The sequence below is a fragment of the Chiloscyllium plagiosum genome, unplaced genomic scaffold (assembly GCF_037043375.1).
Source record: "Chiloscyllium plagiosum isolate Xiang-an unplaced genomic scaffold, Cpla_swu_hap1 HiC_scaffold_1, whole genome shotgun sequence".
NCBI lineage: Eukaryota > Metazoa > Chordata > Chondrichthyes > Orectolobiformes > Hemiscylliidae > Chiloscyllium > Chiloscyllium plagiosum.
The window spans coordinates 54,415,864-54,435,937 of record NW_028270139.1 but is presented as its reverse complement, the minus strand read 5'-3'; the positions used below and the strand labels follow the sequence as shown (position 1 = coordinate 54,435,937).

General features: G+C 39.5%; 1 protein-coding gene across 5 annotated transcripts in view; it reads left to right on the top strand.

The window, feature by feature from the left end:
- Positions 1-20,074, top strand: part of LOC122551618 (coiled-coil domain-containing protein 149) — a 149,814-nt gene that overhangs the window by 82,145 nt on the left and 47,595 nt on the right. For all 5 annotated transcript variants that reach the window (XM_043693847.2, XM_043693837.2, XM_043693826.2 and 2 more), the window contains exons 7-8: positions 13,982-14,054; positions 17,079-17,163. In XM_043693847.2, coding sequence (XP_043549782.1) covers positions 13,982-14,054; positions 17,079-17,163 — 158 coding nt within the window. The remainder of the gene's footprint in view (positions 1-13,981; positions 14,055-17,078; positions 17,164-20,074) is intronic.

The window sequence follows — 20,074 nt, the reverse complement described above, 5'->3', positions numbered from 1 at the left end:
TCTCCCTTAGTTTTTAAAACCCTGTTTAACCTTTATTGACAGATTCTACCTTTCAAAAGTAATTTCCTTTTCTTCAGCATGTTCCGCAAAACTCTGGTTCTGTTTCTTTTTGAATTTTTAAAATATTTGAGGATAAACATCTGGCACAAACTGATAAGTATTGAGAACAGCATCTTTTACTGTATTGTAATCACAAAAACTGTTCTTCAGAAAGAGATGATTGCAGCTGCAAACTTTTTCTAGAATTGATTCTGCAGTCTAATGATCCAATTTTTTTTCCGCCACTACAGTTTTCTCAAATGAGGCAAAATACATTTCATATCCCTTCTCAGTAAAATAGCCATTAAATTAATGCTCCTCATCAGATCAAAGCCAGGACTTAATTCTGCATCTTCTGCAAGGTTTACCGGCAGCCCTGTTTGTTTAATTCAAATTTTTCTTTGTCCAGTTCATACCTTCTCATTTATTTTCTTGTTAAAATCCAAGACTTGCCTTTGCTTTTTCCTTTTTTTCTTTCAAACTTTTTCTTGTTCCTTTTAGTATGCTAATTAAAGGTTCTGTATTTCTCTGTCATATCTTTCCAATTCAATTTCTTTCATTTCTGCTTTTAATTCTCAAATTCTATTTGTTTCATTTATAATTTAATTTTAGCTAATTCAGCATCTATCAGGATTACCCTTTTCTCTTTTTGTTCATTCATGGTATGTGGACATTGCTGAAAGGGCTAATCATTATTATCCATTCCTAATTACCCTTGAGAAGGTTGTGGTGAACTGCTTTCTTGAACAAGTGTGATTGTTTAGCTGTAGATATACCCTGAATGTTAGGAAGTGAGTTCCTCCTTTGAACAGTGATAGTAACTCCAAGGCAGGATGGGATGGAGCTTACAGGGGAACCTGCAAATGATGGTGTTCTCCCACTTCTGCTCCCTTCTCCTGGGTGGTGCAAGTTGAAGGTTTTGAAAGTGCTGTCTCAGGGCCTTAGTGAGCTACTGCAGATGGTATATATTACTACCACTGTATGTCAATGGTAAGTGTGTTAGCTATGGTGCCATTCAAGCGGACTACTTTGTCTTGGATGGAGTCAAGCAATTTCAGTATTGTTGGAACTGCACCCATTCAGGCTAGTGGGGAGTATTCCATCATAGTCCTGACTTATGTTTTTTGGATAATGGTCAAGCTTTGAGGATGCAGGAGCTGAGTTGGTCACTACAGAATCCCTCATTTCAGATTTATTCTGGTAGCCACAATATTTACATGGAGGCCTAGATCAGTTTGAGCTCATTGGTGATCTCTAGGATGTCGATAGTTTGAGATTTGACAACGGTCATTTCATTGATTGACAAGGGGCAATGGTTAGATTCTCTCTTGTTGGAGATTGTCATTGCCTGGTAGTTGTATGGTGTGAATGTTACTTGCCACTTTTTTCTTCCAGATGGTTCAAGTGCTGATGCAATTCTTCAACAGTCCCAATCTTTTATCTCATACATTCAGGTCATAGAGTTGTAGAATCATACAGCACAGACACAGAGCCTTCAGCCCAACTCATCCATGCCAGCCCAGTTTAATAAATTGAACCAGGTAATTTTCCTACATTTGGACCATGTTCCTCTAAACCTTTCCCATCCATGTAGCTGTACACATTTCTTTTAAATGTTAAAAATCACACAACACCAGGTTATAGTCCAACAGGTTTAATCGGAAGTACACTAGCTTTCGGAGCGACGCTCCTTCATCAGGTGATTGTGGAGGGCTCGATCGTAACACAGAATTTATAGCAAAAATTTGCAGTGTGATGTAACTGAAATTATACATTGAAAAATTAATTGTCTGTTAAGCCTTTCATCTGTTAGAATACAGTGATAGTTTCACTTCTTTCATGTGTAAATCACAAAACCCTTTTTTTTAAAGTTGCATTCTCGGGTTAGCTGTTAACAATGGTGATAGCTAGACGATATGTTGAAGGTGTTAGCCCCCTGTGTTCTCTGTCTATGACCTGATGTTTAGATTGATTCTAATCTAAAAAGTGAGATAACAGAGTTTTACATAAATTCATGCAGTTTTTGAGCTCAGAGTTCTACATGAATGTATGCAGTTTTTGAGCAAAGTGCAATGTAACTCTGCAAGTACAAATTCACCACATAAAATATATGTGTGCATGTGGGTCTTTGTCTGTGTGTGTGTGTGTGTCTGTCTGGGGTGGGGGTTGTGAGTGTGAGAAAGTGTGTGTGTGTGTGGTGAGTGCAGAGTGTCTTAAGTCTGTGAGGAGGTGCATGTGTGGGAGTGTGTGTGTCTATAAGGGTGTGTGTGTGTCTGTGTGCGCGTCTGTGTATACCTGTGTCCGTGTGTATATGAGAGTGTGTGTGTGTAGGAATATCTGTGTGTGTATGTGTAGTGCAATGGTGATCACCTGTAATGTGACATGAACCCAAGGTCCCGGTTGAGGCCCTCCCTATGGGTACCGAACTTAGCTATCAGCCTCTGCTTGGCCACTTTCCTCTGCTGCCTGTCTCGAAGTCCACCTTGGAGGATGGTCACCCGAAGGTCCGAGGCTGAATGTCCTGGACTACTGAAGTGTTCCCCAACTGGGAGGGAACCCTCCTGTCTGTTGATTGTTGTGCGGTGCCCATTCATCCGTTGTCGTAGCCTTTGCTCGGTTTCCCCAATGTACCATGCCTCAGGGCATCCTTGCCTGCAACGTATAAGACAGACAACGTTGGCTGAGTCAAATGAGTACCTGCCATGTACAAGGTGGGAGGTGTTCCCACACGTAATAGTGGTATCTATGTCCACAATCTGACACGTCTTGCAGCGTCCACAGTGACAGGGTTGTATGGAGTTGTCCTGAGAGTTGGGCAGTTTGCTACAAACAATGATCTGTTTGAGGTTTGGCGGTTGTTTAAAGGCAAGTAGTGGAGGTGTGGGGAAGGTCTTGGTGAGGTGTTCATCCTCATTGATAATGTGTTGCAGGTCACGAAGAACATGGCGTAATTTTTCAACCCCTGGGAAGTACTGAACAACGAAGGGTACCCTGTCAGTTGCAGCACGTGTCTGTCTCCTGAGGAGGTCATTACAGTTCCTTGCTGTGGCACGTCGGAACTGGCGGTCGATGAGTTGAGCATCGTACCCCGTTCTTGTGAGGGCATCCTTGAGTACTTCCATGAGGGCATCCTTGAGTACTTCCAGATGTCCGTCACGTTCCTCCTCATCTGAACAGATCTGGTGTATGCTTAGGGCTTGTCCATAGGGAATGGCTGTTTTAATATGTTTTGGGTGGAAGCTAGAGAAGTGTAGCATTGTGAGGTTGTCTGTGGGTTTGCGGTAGAGTGTGGTGCTGAGGTGTCCGTCCTCCGTCCGTCCGTCCCCACCCCAGACAGACACACACACACACACAGACAGACAAAGACCCACATGCACACATATATTTTATGTGGTGAATTTGTACTTGCAGAGTTACATTGCACTTTGCTCAAAAACCACATACATTCATGTCGAACTCTGAGCTCAAAAACTGCATGAATTTATGTAAAACTCTGTTATCTCACTTTTTAGATTGGAATCAATCTAAACATCTGGTCATAGACAGATAACACAGGGGGCTAACACCTTCAACATATTGTCTAGCTATCACCATTGTTAACAGCTAACCCGAGAATGCAACTTTTAAAAAAAAGGGTTTTGTGATTTACACATGAAAGAAGTGAAACTATCACTGTATTCTAACAGATGAAAGGCTTAACAGACAATCAATTCTTCAATGTATAATTTCAGTTACATCACACTGCAAATTTTTGCTATAAATTCTGTGTTACGATCGAGCCCTCCACAATCACCTGATGAAGGAGCGTCGCTCCGAAAGCTAGTGTGCTTCCAATTAAACCTGTTGGACTATAACCTGGTGTTGTGTGATTTTTAGTCTTGATAACATCCTTGTAAATCTTTTTTTCATCCTTTCCAGTTTAATAACATTCTTCCTACGGAAGGATAACCAGAATTGTACACAGAACTCCAAATGTGGCCTTACCAATGTCTTGTACAGCTGTAACATGACATCCCAACTCCTATACTTGATGGTCTGGCCAATGAAGGCAAGTGAGCCAAATACCTTCTTCACCACCATGTCTACTTGTAACACCCCTTTCAATGAACTGTGTACCTGCACCCCTCGGTCTGTCTTCACCAACACTCTCTTGGGCCCTATCATTAACTGTGTAAGTCCTCCTCTGATTTGCCTTATCAAAATGCAACACCTTGCATTCACCTAAATTAAACTCTATCTGCCATTGCTCAGCCTCATGGCCCAATTTGTAGTCTTAGATAACCCTCTTCACTGTCCACTATTCCAAATTAAGCATTGCAAACTGTTTCAGGGCACTGACAGACTAGTTCCCTCCTACCAAATGTGCCTAAGCATTGAAAATAACATTTCGCTGATGTGGTGAATATTTATTTTTGTGAACATTATAACACCCCAGGGTACAGAGAGTTAAAAGAATAGTTAGGTGACAGAATTCAGTTCTGCCCAGCAGTTGGTGAGGTGCTTGTAACAAGTGTTTCAACAGTCACTTAGGATAGTTCAGTCATGGAAAAGCAGCCGGATCCAGATAGTTGGAAAAAGAGACAGAGACAGGGACTGCATGTTGGAAGTGCTGTTTTTTAGTGACATTGCAGAGAAATTTAACTTTACTGAGTACGGGGACACAGTGAGAAGTCAAGAGCAGTTGAACAGCTTTGCGCAGTCAGAACTGAGAAAAGTCCTGGAGATTTGGGAAGTTCAGCTGGCTGTGTCTTGGTGGAAGTTGTCAGATGCTCAGAAGAAGGCTGTGAACATTAATACGTTAGCGCAGCTGAGAGAATGAGGGTTGAAAAGTCACAAGCAGTATTTGCTTCATACATGATTAAGACTGGAGCTCGGAAAACCCAGGCTCAGTGAAATTAACCGTCGGTAAAAATCTGGATTGTGCTTGTGAGTATGTACAGGAGTGCAGTTTTGGTGTTCAAGGGAGTGTAGACAGAGGACAGGAGGGTGAAGCAGTTGTTTAGGTGGGCCATGATGGAATGGCTTTGGAGGAAGAGTTTCAAACGAGAATGGCAAAAGTGTGAATTTTAATGAGATTCTGTTAGAAATCAAGTTGTACATATATTGTAGATTGTATTATTGATGTAGCATGTATCACATTGTTGTTTGATGAAAACCATGAAATCTTGTTGCTTCATTTTCATGGTAAATCCTGAATATCATCCTTTCTCTGCTTTAAAAGTTTAATTTACATAGCACCCTTTCATTCATATTCTAACCAGTGAAATTCAAAATGGATAAACTAGCAGCATTAAAATCTGGATTAGATTTCAAGAGACTGTTTGCTGTGGGTTAAAGTCCAGGGTTTACCTGCAAGCTATAGCATAGATAATCCTGGTACTCTCTGTCAGAAACAGTTAAAGCTGAAATTTAAATAGAACAAAATTATACAAATTGGCATAAGTCAAGAATCAGCAAAATAGGACTGAGAACAAATTCTTGCAGAATGCCACCCATAATTGAATTGCATTTACAGATAAAAGTTTTTTCTAGGAAGAGAATGATTTTAGGATGATGCACAGGGCAGCACATGGGAGAGGATTATATTGTTATGACTCACCAAAAGTAAGAGAAACTGTTATTGTGCCGTTTGTTGCTTTTTAACCCAGTCACAACATAAATATTTGACCTTTGGGTTTCTGTCCAATTGATAACCTGCACAAGTCAGTTTCAGCTGAAATACTTAAAGGAGAACTGTAAAGGAGAGAATTGAAGGATAATATAGGTGGGGAATGAGAAAACAGCTGTTTCGTTTTAGAACATAGATCCTTACAGTGTGGAAGCAGGCCATTCAACCCATTGAATTCACTATGATCCTTTGAAGAGCATCCCACCCAGACCCAACCACCTCCCCCGCCCATCCCAGTAATCCTGCATTTTCTGTGGGTAACACACCTAGCCTGCACATCCCTGGACACTGTGGGCAATTTAGCACAGCCAGTCCACCTAACTTGCACATCTTTGGTCTATGTGAGGAAACTGAAGCAAACTCTCACAGATACGGGGGGAATGTGTAAACTTCATACAGACAGTCACCCAAGAGTGGACTTGAACCCTGGTTCCTGGTCCTGTGAGGCAGCAGTTCTAACCGCTGAGCCACTGTGCTGCCCAGTATTATTGCAGTTGCAGTGTGGCTAGCCTGCAGATGGCCTTACAGGATGGCCTTGAGTGGTTCTGATCTGAGCCTGGGTTTGGATTCCAGAACCTCGGCAGATGCAACTGTAGTCTGGGCTGGCTGATACACAAGGGCACAAATGAATGGCAGTGGTAGGAACTGAAATACTGTTCACAGCTTCCTCCTTCGACTTAACACTATGTTGTTCAGAAGGAAAATATCCTTGCTATGGACAGCTGGAAAAGCCTCACTGAGAGACTATCTGATATTTATTAGATTAACAACAGGAATGTAATGCCATACTTTTTCATTTACTGGAAGAGGTTTAGTAATCTAATTATGGCAAAAAAGACACATTCAACCAATTGTTTATTACTGCATACCATACCAGACCAGAGGACTCAGTAGAGAGATGGAGAGCCAACTGGTGTTGGGTTAACCTGAGGGTCACCATGCCTAAGGTGAGGGGAGAGATGGAGAAGGAGATTCCTTCATGCTAACCTCAGCCAGTGAAGAAATTGAACCCTTGCTGTTAGTGTAACCCTGCATCGTCTGGTCAACTGAGCAAAGTGGGGTCAGTTAGTGTCTGGATGAGTGAAGTGTTATATTTTGTTTGGAAGAATAAGGAATCAATACAAAATAGGATACTTATCTAAAACTGGTAAAGGAGCAAAGGGGACCTGAGTGCACCAGTTGTTGAAGGTGGCAAGACAGGTTTAGAAAGCAGTTGAAAAGACAACGTGGTTTGGAAACCTTTATAAATCACTGGCTCAGCTTGTACATGGAATTGGACACAGTGCTCATGATTTTAGTAGAGATGTGAAGGAATTGGGAAAGGTAGAGAATAGATTTATGAGAATAATTCCAAGGATGAGGATTCTCAGTTACTTGGGTAGTTGAAGAAGCTGGAGCTGATTTGGAGAAGGGAATGTTGAGACAATATTTGATTGCAATGTTCAAAATCAATCGGGATCTGGACAGAGTAGATAGGGAGAGATTATTCCCATTAGCAAAAGGGTCAAAAACCAGAGGACATTGATTTTAAGGTGATTTGTGAAAGAACGATTGCTGATGGGATGAAAATGTTTTTAGGATTTGGATTGCAATACCTGAGAAAGGTGGTGGAAGGCAATTCAATTGTGGCTTTTAAAAGGAAATTGGATCATTATCTGAAGGGGGGAAAAAGCATCAAGGTCACGGGAAAAGCTTGGGGGAGTAGGACTAACAGAGTTGCTATTGCAGAGAGACAGCATGGATAATAAACGTAAATGGCCTCCTCTGTGCTGATTACAGCTTGTCAGAAAAGCTTTGTCTCCTTTCCATAACACTCTCCTGTTTAATATCCAGCTCTATATCTGCTTAGAAAAGAATGGCCAGTGTACTATTTTTAAACCTCATTTTCAAATCTTGCCATTTCTTTCTTTCTGCTTAAAAGGTCACATCTCACAATAAAACTCATTTTTCTTTTTATTTCCTTTTGACAGTCTCATTCTCACTTGAATATCGCAGCCAGGGAGTGATGTTTTATAGGAGCATAAATGTCATCCTTAAATTACAATAGCTGTTGACACTGAAGCGTAGATTATCTGAAATGGGTCCAGTTTACACCCGAATGGTTAAAAGCAAGTTTTGTTCTGGCAGAAATGGAATTATTTTTACTCAATTTTCTGAGATGTGCTCATGATCGTAATCTTGTACTGTTTGAAATCTGTGTTTCAGTGGCAAATTACATGAAAGTGAAAAATGTAGGGGAGTTAGAGGGGGAGAAAGCCTTCTTTGGGAAAGTTAAGAAGACATCACAACCAGGATTTGCCAAAGTTGACAGAGGAGATCAGAAAATGACACACAAAAACAGAATCATTTGGCACCTTGATTATCCAAAGATTATAAGCCTTCAAGGCTTGATTTTATATCAATCTTCTAGCTCCTGGTATTCTGACAGGACCATGTGTCTATATTGTCTTACTTTCCCCATCTCTGTTCAATATCCTATCAAGCAGTTTATATACTTAGCCTGGCACCAGATAGCTAACACACATTATGAAACTTTAACTGCTGCTTGCAAAAAGTGCAATCTATCCCCTTAATTAGTGGATCACTTACAACTATCACTTTCCCCACCACCATTTCCAACTCCACCTGTTGGCTAACCTTTGGCTTCAAACTGCTACAGTCATCCTTCTGTCTGTCTACCAAAAGTCCGTATCATTGTGTTTACAGGCAGTAATACATTGTGCCTATTTGATAGCATCAGTTGCTGCAGATCCTCATTCTCCATCTTGCTGGGTTCTCTTTATTCAGTGCGTTATTGATCATATCAACCTCATTCTGAGCCTGAATCTCCCTACAAGGCATAACTGAAGTCTGGAGGAAACCATTCAGATATTCCTCCTCCTCCTCCCTTATGAGGTAGGTTGGCTGCTGTGCACACTGAAATGCAATGAGTATGTTGGAGAGATTTGAGATGGCAACATATACTGCAAATGTGTTTACTTAAGATAGTAGTTCTGTACAGAAACCCCATCAAACTCCATTCCAGACACATAAGATGCCGTGTCATATCTCAATTAATAGTTATATATTGATGAAAAAATATGTCTAGTTTTTCAGCTTTAGGAGTATTTAGTGCTAATATAATTGGAAATATAATAAAAGAGACAGTAGCAACATGGATATGACATTGAATTGCAGGAAACAGAGTTTACATTTTTTTGAAACTTTTCAGTTTGCACTTATCAGGACAATTCACTAGCACACCAAAAACAATGGAAATGCTTTATTAGAGGAAAGTGCTGATGGGTTGGCAAATGGATTCTGACTGATAGTGGGAAGGAGAATGTACCAGCTAGATGACTATCTGTTAACTGACAAACTTTGTTTAAATTTTAAACACACAGTTGACTCTCATTGGTCAAGACAGTGCCAGAGGAATGAACTAGGGAATGGCTGTCACCATTTTGCTAAGTTGAGACAGGTTGCGTTATGTATATATCAATCAATAGGGCCATGTACAATAATAATAATAATATCCAGTGCACACAAGTGCACCTCACAGCAAGTCCAAATGCCAATCTTAAACCAGTTGTCAGCATAATTCTTTGAGGAGAAAGTGAGGTCTGCAGATGCTGGAGATCAAAGTTGAAACTTTATTGCTGGAACAGCACAGCAGGTCAGGCAGCATCCAGGGAACAGGAGATTCGACGTTTCGGGCACAGGCCCTTCTTCAGGACATTTAGGATTACTTAGTAAATGTTGTCCAAACTGTGAATGATATCTAATATTGGACACTGTTTTGAGTTTTGTAATTGTACCAGTAATTATGTTCTTAGCAAAAGGTGAAATAAGACAGCTGAAAAATTTGAGTTTGGGGGTGGGGGGGGATGGGTGCATGTGAAGGGTGGGGAGGGGAGGGCCAATGGCCTAGTCGTTTTATCATTACATTATTAATCCACACCCAGATAATGTTCTGGGGATCCAGGTTTAGTTCCCACCATGGCAGATAGTGGAATCTGAATTCAATACAAATCTGAAATTAAGAGTCCAACGATGACCAAGGAACTATTGTCGATTGTCAGAAATAAAACAAATCTGGCTCACTAAAATCCTTTAGGAAAGGAAATCTGCCATCCTTACCTGGTCTGGCCTACATTTGACACCAGACCAACAGTGGTGTGGTTGACTCTTAACTGCTGTCTGGGAAATTAGGGATGGACAATAAATGTTGGCCCGCATCCCATGAATAAATCTTTAAAGAATGCGGACATAGAGTCGAAGAGATGTACAGCACGGAAACAGACCCTTTGGTCCAACTTGTCCATACCGACCAGATATCCTACCCTTATCTAGTCCCACTTTCCAACACCTGGCCCATATCCCTCTAAACCCTTCCTATTTATATACCCATCCAGATGCCTTTTAAATGTTGCAATTGTACTAGCCTCCACCACTTCCTCTGGCAGCTCATTTCATACATGCACTACCCTTAGGTTCCTTTTATATCTTTCCCTTCTCACCCTAAATCTATGCCCTCTAGTTTTGGACTCCCCCGCCACCCCAGGGAAATGACTTTGTCTATTTACTCTATCCATGCCTCTCATGATTTTATAAACCTATGAGGTCACCCCTCAGCCTCCGACACTCCAGCCTATTCAACCTCTCCCTATAGCTCAAATCCTCCAACCATGGCAACATCCTTTATAAATCTTTTCTGAACCTTTTCAAGTTTCACAACATACTTCCAATAGGAAGGAGACCAGAACTGCACGCACCATTCCAAAAGTGGCCTGACCAACATCCTGTACAGCCACAACATGACCTCCCAACCTCTCTACTCATTATGCTGACCAAGAAAGGAACACATACCAAACGCCTTCTTCACTATCCTATCTACCTGCACCTCCTCTTTCAAGGAGCTATGGACCTGCACTCCAAGGTCTCTTTGTTCAGCAACACTCCTTAGGGCCTTACCATTAAGTGTATAAGTCCTGCTAAGATTTGCTTTCCCAAAATGCAGCACCTAACATTTATCTAAATTAAGCTTCATCTGCCACTTCTCAGCCGATTGGCCCATCTGGTCAATATCTTGTTGTAATCTCAGGTAACCCTCTTCGCTGTCCACTGCACCTCCAATTTTGCAGTCATCTGCAAACTTACTAATTACACCTACTATGTTCATATCCAAATCATTTATATAAATGACAAAATATAGTGGACTCAGCACTGATCCTTGTGGCACTCCACTGGTCACAGGCCTCCAGTCTGAAAAACAAATCTCCACCACCATCCTCTGTCTTCTACCTTCGAGCCAGTTCTGTATCCAAATGGCTTGTTCTTCCCTGTCTTCCGTGAGATCTAACCTTGCTAACCAGTCCCTCATGGGCAACCTTGTCGAACGCCTTACTGAAGTCCATATAGATCACGTCCATCGCACTGCCCTCATCAATCCTCCTTGTTATTTTTTCCAAAAACTCATTCAACTTTGTGAAACATGATTTCCTACACACAAAACCATGTTGACTATCCCTAATCACTCCTTGTCTTTCCAAATATGTGTACATCCTGTCCCTCAGGATTCCCTCCAACAACTTGCCCACCACTGACGTCAGGCTCACTGGTCTATAGTTCCCTGGCTTGTCCTTACCACCATTCTTAAACGGTGGCACCACGTTAGCCAACCTCCAGTCTTCTGCCACCTCACCCGTAACTATCGATGATACAAATATCTCAGCAAGAGGCCCACCAATCACTTCCCTAGCTTACCACAGAGTTCTAGGGTACACCTGATCCGGTCCTGGGGATTTATCCACCTTTATGCATTTCAAGACTTCCTCCTCTGTAATATGGGCAAGTTTCAAGGTGTCACCATCTATTTCCCTGCATTCTGTATCTTCCATGTCCTTTCCAAAGTAAACACTGATGTAAAATACTCATTTCGTATCTCCCCCATCTCCTGCGGCTCCACACAAAGGCTTACTTGCTGATCTTTCAGGGGCCCTATTTGCTCCCTCATTACCCTTTTGTCCTTGACATGTTTAGTAGATCAGTAACTTGCCTCTTGTGAACTTCCAACCAGATATGCTGTTTGATACCTCAGTCTTTGGGATAATTTGTTTACATATTTAACATCATACCAACTCTATGATTTATATACCATATCATTCATCTTTCTTCTTTGCATGATCAGACTCATCTACAGACTCATTCTTTTCTGCCTTTGTTTCTGCCTATGATATTTCTTTAGAGCTGTCTGTGTCGTTTGTCTGATTTGTCTGAGAAAGTACTGAATTGGATGATTAACCATGATAATTTTACATGGAAGAACAGGCTTGAAGGGCCTGTATTTCCTATTTTCTATGTTTCTCTGCCCTTTTATGAGCGCACATGTGCACATTTGGTTTGAAGGGGTATAGTTTAAGTAATCTGTTTTACAGATTGTTAAAGGATACATTTATTTATAATTTTTGTTAATTGATGAAATCCATTCTGAATTTCTTTTGTCCTAGATTGCAGTCAATGTCAGACAAATTAACCATCTTTATGATTCAGGTGGTCATTTTTATATTTGTGATGGTTCGTAGAATAGTGTGGCTTGATTTCCAGTGTACTTTCCCCATCAGGGTTGTGACAGTTATCAGAATGGGCAAACAATTGGAAGATTACTTTTAATACCTAGAAGTGTGAAGTGATTCATTTTGAAAGAATGCAGGGAGACTATATAAATCAAAGAGCAAAGTTCTAAAGGGGTATAAGAGTGTGCCTTAATAATTGAAAGTGGCAGGATTGCTTCAGAGAATGATTAATAAAACATATGGCATTTTCAGTTTTATCAATAGGGTCATTGAATACAAAAGCAATGAATTTATGTTAAAAAAAAATTCTGGTTCAGCTGCAGCTAAAGTCCACACTTGAGAGAGTGCACAAATGATTCTTGAGAATGTTTTCATGGATGAAGACCTCCAGTTACAGAGTGAAATTGAAGAAGTTGAAACTGAACTCCTCAGAAGGGAAGTTTGAAATATTTGATGGAGATATTCAAAATGCTGAAGATTCTAGACAGTGTATGTGGGGGAAATGTTCTCACTGGAAAAGATTGAGAATGAGAGGGGGCAGATTTGAAAGTAATTGGCCAAAATAACAATGGTGACAGAAGAATGATTTTATTTTTATGAAGTTTGTGGTTAGGATCTGGAATGTGCTGTCTGTAACTGTGCTGGAAGCAGGTTCAATTGAGGATTCAGATGGAAATCAGATTATTACCTGAAATTGCTCTGTTAAATGGCTTAGCAAGCCACTCAGTAGGGGAGGCGATGGCCTAGTGGTTTTATTGCTGGTTTGTTGATCCAGAGGCCTAGGTAATGTTCTGGGGACCTGGGTTTGCATCCTGCCATGGCAGATGGTGAAGTTTGAATTCAGTAAAAATCTCAAATGAAGAGCCTAATGGTAACTATGAATCCATTAGCAACTGTTGGAAAAACCCATCTGGGTCACTAATGTTGTTTAGGGAAGGAATCTGCCACCCTTACCTGGTCTTGCCTATATGTAATTCCAGACCCATAGCAATTGCCTTCTGGGCAATTAGAGATGGGCAATAATGCCTGGCCAGCAACACCCTCATCCCATGAATGAATAAAGAAAAAACTAAAGTTTAAGGGGAGGCTAGGGACAGCAATGATGCCCATGACTGACTTTTTTTAAAAAAAGGAAGAAAGGATGGAGTAGCTCTGTTTCTGTGGTTTAACCATTTTGTGATTCTGTGATTGCCTCTACAATGCTTTGAGATTTCTGGTGGTCATGTAAAACAAGTATTTCTTTCTACAGGTCAACTCTGGTAATAATTCTTGGCTGTAAGTTCATTTCTCTGAGACATTTTCTGTGGTTGTGTGTCTCCGATCGATCTTGTCTGCAGCTCTGGCCCTTTGATTGATCTCGATCTGGGCTAGGACTCTGACAGCATCTAATGAAGATAGTACAATGTGCAAATGAAAATATTGCTGATTATTCCATTTAAGTACAAACTTCCAAATATTAGAGCAAACTATCTTAAATATATTAAATGAATCAGTATGAATACAATAATTTGTTGTGATGAAGAGCAAGTTGACATATGACAATGAGATCACTGATGCTCTGAGCATGACCTTCAATAAAAGTGCACTGTTCAAGCTCACATTTAGAAAGGTAGCCTTGTAGTACCTTCAATCCAGTTTTGAAAACGTGTCAATCTGTTTTGTCTTTAGGAAAGCAAGGGCAAAGTCACATGGTTTCAGTTCCTCTTTTTCTAATTTCTAGGTACCTGCATGAACATTTGAAACAGATCCAGGAAGAAGTCAACATTCTTAAAAATAACATTTCAAAATATAAGGTATTGTTCACTGTAACAAATTATTGGTCCCCAGTTAAACCTCATTCTTTCATTAGCAAAAAGCAATAGTCAATGTACATTGTAGTCAACTCAAATTTTAAATGGTGCAATTATACTGTCAGTCCTTCAGTGTTTCTGTACTAAGGTGCGTGCCATTAAAATATCCAAAATGATCCTTGTCACCTATTCAATCAAAATTGCTGTGCTTTGATTCTTTTCTTTACAACTCTGCAAGATTTTTATGACTTAAAGATTTAAACAAAGTCGAAAGATCACAGATTTTTTTCAAATTGGCAAGATTGTATTTATCAATTCATTTGCGTTTTAAGACCTTTATTAAGATTTCAGCCTTTCCCATTAGCCTAGTGTTGAACTTATTATTTTAGCTGAGAGTTGTAATACTCATGGATAAAGACTGATTCTGCAGCTAAATCATTTAAGAGGACACAATTTCACAGAGAGCAACAACAGCGTTTATTTAACCCAAGAATTAGATAGTTGTACTTCTTAAATGCTCCCTTAATATTGTTTACCTCAAATCCCTGGCAACTTGCTTTGGACATTTCTTGACAGGCAGTGACTACACTTCGTCATTAAGAGTTTAGAATGCATACCCAGTAGTAACAACCATAGAATGATAGACATTAAAGCCCACAAGGCAGCCAATTAGCTCATCATATTAATGTTACCACTAAAGCATTGTCCATTTTCTGCTTTAAATACTCAATGCCATGAAACATTCTTTGTTCAACTCCACTTTATTTAAATAAATCATGATTTCATTCTTAGTAACAACTTAAAATCGATCAGTGCTTGAGTCCCCAACTAGAGAAAATAGTCTTTCTGTTTTAGCTCTATCAAAATTAAAATTCATAATTAAAATAAAAAATCTCATCCTCTCTGTTCTATTGTAAATAGCTCCAGATACTCAAAACCAAACTTTCACAATTTTGGTGCCATTTAGTTGAACAGAGACCTAAAGCGCAGGTACATAATTTCTTGAAAGTGGTATCACAGGTAGTGAAGAAGACATTTGGCACACTTGCCTTCATTGGTCAGACCATGGAGTATAGGAGTTGGGATGTCAGTGTTATGGTTGTACAGGACATTGGTGAGGCCACGTTTGGAGTACTGCATGCAGTTCTGGTCACCCTGCTGTAGGAAGGATGTTATTAAATTGGAAAAGGTGCAGACAAGATTTGCAAGGATGTTATCCCGACTGGAAGGTTTGAATTATAAGGAAAGGCTGGATAGGCTGGGACTTGTTTCCCTGGAGTATAGGAGGTTGAGGTGTGACCTTATAGAAGTTTATAAAGTCACGAGAGGCTTGGATAAGGAGAATAGTGAAGGTCTTTCCTCTAGGGTAGGGGAGTTCAAAACTAGAGGGCATATGTTTAAGGTCAGAGGGGAAAAATTAAAAGGGGCCTGAGGGGCAGCATTTTCAAACAGAGAGTTGTGCATATATGGAATCAACTGCCAGAGGAATTGGTAGAGGCAGGTACAGTTACAACATTTAAAAGACATTTGGACAGGTATATAAATTGGAAAGGTTTAGAGGGATGTTAGCCAAACGTAGGCAAATCAGACTAGTTTAGTTTGGGGAAAACTGGTTGGGATAGACAAGTTGGAAGGAAGCATTTGTTTCTGTGCTATATGACTCTGTGACTTTGAGTATGATTCTGTGCTACATACTTCAGTTTTAATGTTTAAATGCCCTTCCTATAGAAGAGTGCTCCAAGTTGGACACATTACTGTAATAAAAATAGAAATTGCCAGAAAAGCTCAGCAGATCTGACAGCATCTGTGGAGAGAAATCAGTTAACGTTTTGGGCCGAGTGACCCTTGCTCAGTTCCTTCAGATTTTATTTAGTTGTTAACTAATTGCCACTTCACTTCTCTGCATGTCCACCTTGAAGAAGCTGTGCTCTTCTCTGCGACAAGATTTCCGTTCCAATCTTTCTTCTTGTCCACTGACGTTAATTTCACTGTCTTTTCCTGGTGTTTGACCAGATATTTGCTAAAACACATTTCCACATCCAAGTCACATTCCTCAGTGACTGCCTCCAGCTCAGACTCACTCTTCATGGATTCCAACTCAACTTTCATCCTTCATGTTTTGAATCCACCAGGATCATAGGTCTCTCTGCAATGTTCAACAATCTACGGATAGTTGCTCTTTTCGCATTCTGAGGAAGGGTCACTCAACCCAAAACGCTAACTCTGATTTCTCTCGACAGATGCTGCCAGAGCTGCTGAGCTTTTCCAGCAATTCTATTTTTGTTTCTGATTTACAGCAGTTCTTTCAGTTTTTATATTGCAGTAACCATGACCAAAATGTTTGAGTACAGATTAATCATTATTTATTGAAAATTTTGTGGCACATTCATAAAATAGAAAATTCTCTTTCTCTTTATGGCTTTACTGGGTGTCTGGTTTTCAAGCAAATATGATATTTGAATGCCAGTGGGATAGGCAGTGTTTTGCATAAATTCAATATTACTACTTTATTGTACTGAGTGCTTCTGTTTCTAAACCCTAACTTACTGCTATGTTCCAAAGTAGAAAATTTAAGAAATTAGGTATTTCCTGTCCAACTTTCTTTCTCACCTTGAGGAAGAAATTAATTTGTGTTTGATTCACTTCATTTCCTGACTCCCCACAAATATAAAGCAATCAAAGTACTTTACCATTTCTTGTTGGACTGAAAATGATTTTTTTAAAAAAATGAATTATTTGTCTGTCAGGACATTTCATGGAACCTATTATTTTATTTTTCAGTTACTTTGAAATATATTTTGTTGGTTCCCTGTGTAATTTCTAAGTCTAATGAGATATATATATTCAGTATTTACTGTAGTGGTTAAGGTTAACAATCAGACGGAACTGCTAATTGGTTACTTTCATACCTGGCCTTTATTGATCAGTTGAGCCAGATGATGTTCTGTTTTGAGACTGAGGAAACTGGCTTTCGTTAATATTAAAAGTCGTGCTGCCTCTTCATTTTATAACGTATGTTTCATTTAGAATGCTCTTGAACGTAAAAAGCACCCAAAGCCAAGTGGAAGAAGCAGCAGTAGCGCACTTACAGGAGTTCTTTCTGCAAAACAAGGTGAGCTGTTCTTTGAAACAAGATTTGTTAAAAGAAGTATTCTTCCTCTTCCTGTCCAGTTGGATATTTTACTGTCATGTTCTTGAACTGTTTTACACCCACCCTGTCAAACCACTACTTAATTCTTCAGTCTGCAGAATTTAAATGTTGCATTAATGCAAACTAATTCGGGAGTTTTGCAATTATAAACAGGTTTTAGATTACTTACACTGTGGAAACAGGCCCTTCAGCCCAACAAGTCCACACTGACCCTCTGAAGAGCAACCCACCCAGACCCATTGCCCTACACCTAACACTACGGGCAATTTTAGAATGGCCAATTCACCTAACCTGCACATCTTTGGACTGTGGGAGGAAACCGGAGCACTCGGAGGAAACCCACGCAGACAGGGGGAGAATGTGCAAACTCCACACAGACAGTTGCCTGAGGTGGGAATTGAACCCGGGTCCCTGGCGCTGTGAGACAGCTCTGCTAACCACTGTGCCACTGTGCTGCCCCCACTGTGCCACCGTGCCACCCCCAGAGAAGCCCTCCACCCAAAATATTATTAAACTTACCATATGCCCCTAGTTCTAGTCCATTTTCTTAGCCCAGACAAATTTACCCTTTAGATAGTTTCACCAAATTCAAGGAAGTTGGATAGGGTTCATTAGGATTCTTGTATATCTGTGAGATCATATACTGAATGAATCCGAGTCTGTAAGGCAGGCTAACCTCTCTACACTAGACTAATAGTGAGTGTTGAGAACTGGGAGTAATAATTCTTTGTTTATAAGTCTTACCAATTTGTTGTATGTTACTTTTAAAGTAAACATAGATTAATTTTATTTTTCTGTTGTGATGAAATATGTACAAAGTATATTAGATTGTTGGATTTGGATAGAAGCAAATAGAAGTAGTGTAGTGCTTTTGAAAGTTTTTCAAGAATGTCAGAAGGTCATTCTGGATCAGTTACATAAATGCAAAGTCTGAGGAAGACACATGACTCCAGTGAAGTGCTGACATCCCTGTGGTTTTAATAGAATAAAATGTTTATATTTCTGAGTTTATGGCAGGCAGAATAAACAGAACAAATTAATTAGATTTGTTTTGACTTCAGTTTAAAAGAAAAAATGAGTTTGTTCAAAAGAGAAATTGTTTTCACTTAGCAGGTGTTTTGTTCAGTTTCGTTCAGGGGAACCTGCATTGTTTTAGTCTGTGAATTATTGAAACTGGAAGAGTTTAGGATAGAAGGTACAAGTTGTTTAAACTAAAAACATTTTGACCGTCAGGATTATTTATGCCACCAGATGCACAAGTGTTGTAAAATTGATTCTACAGATCAAGAAAATAAAATTGAAAAGCTTCAATTAGGTAAAGATTTCAAAGTTAAGGTAGAATAAATATTTTTCTTGGATTGAGTCTTTGTAAGAGATAATGCTGGAAACAGGTTGAAGCTTTGTTTTGCTGTTGTATTAAGATCTTTCTAAATTGTATTTTGCATCTGTATCTCATTGTTGTCCTGTTTGTGTAATTAATTTATATTTCGCTATTGAAGAAGACTTACAACTTACACAATGTGGAAATTTTTTTTGACAAACCATTGCTTTAAGTATAAATATTAAGCATATGATCTATTAAGTCAGGTTATATTCTGGGATCTGACTACTCAATAATAGCTTCAGCTGAGATTGTAACAGAGTGGGAATCTTTGTGGAGTCAGAACAGAATGAATTTAAGATAGACCCGTGTCTCTTTTAAAGAAATGACTATGTAGAGTTTCTAGATACAAAATGAGAGTGTTGCAGTGAAGTTTCTTGCCTTGTTTGGACTTTCAAAATGACTTTGAAAGTTGCCAAGACTTTTCTGGGAGTAGAACAGGTAACAGTGGATGTTTTGAAGTCTTTGGCTGAGCTTAAGCTGAGTCAGGAGATAAATTAATGGTAGAGATGAAAGTGGAATCTCATAAGGATGAGATGTTTAATGTAGTCATCCAGCCTTTAGAATTTCTAGTGTGTTATCACTAGAATTAGCTAAGATTCAGCTAGAAATGAAAAAGAGAATTGACAGAAAGAGGAAAAGAATGAAAGGACTTGAATTGGAAGGAAAAGACAATGAAACAAAATGGAAATGGAGGATAAAGATAATTGAAAATAAGAAAACTTAAATTGGAGTGTGAGGAGAGACAAAAACAAGAAAAAGACAGAATTTAAAAATCGCGAACTCCAAAGAGATAAGGGAATCAGGCAATCTGATTTGGCAAGAGAAAAGCTCAGGCTGAAACAAGAAAGAAGGAACAGTAGATCAGGGGATAATTTTGATTCTGGTCAGAGATTTTATTTGACTGGAAATCGATGCTTAATGCGTAAATTTACTGAGAATGGAGTGAACAAATGTTTTAAGTCATTCTAAAAGGTAGCTGGGCAGTTGAGATGGCTCAACATTCCTTGACTTTAATGCACGATGTGTTTAGATAGGTGCAGCACTGACTGTAAGCCAGCTGCCAGAGGAACAGTCCACAAACTACGAAACAACTGTTTTTTAAAACAAAACCCAAGTTATCCCCAAAGCTTATTAATTCAAATTTAGGACTACAAGAAAGAAGTTTAATCTGATATTTGCAGAAATTGCAAGAGAAAAAAAGTGCTGTGGGATCAATGTTTTCAATCACAAGTAAGAGAAAATATTTGAGGAAGTGACAGAAATAATGATTATGGAAGCATTCACAAACAGTATTCCAGTTAACCTTAAAACTTACTTAGATGAGCACCATATATCAAGAATCTGAGAAGCAGCAGTTCCAGTGTATATCTTTGATATCTCACACATGTGGGAAGATGGCGATTTAGGAATTCTGTGGGAAATTGGAAGAACAAAAAGTCTGCAGATGAAAAGAAGTATTAGTTTTAGTGAACAACAACACGACACCAA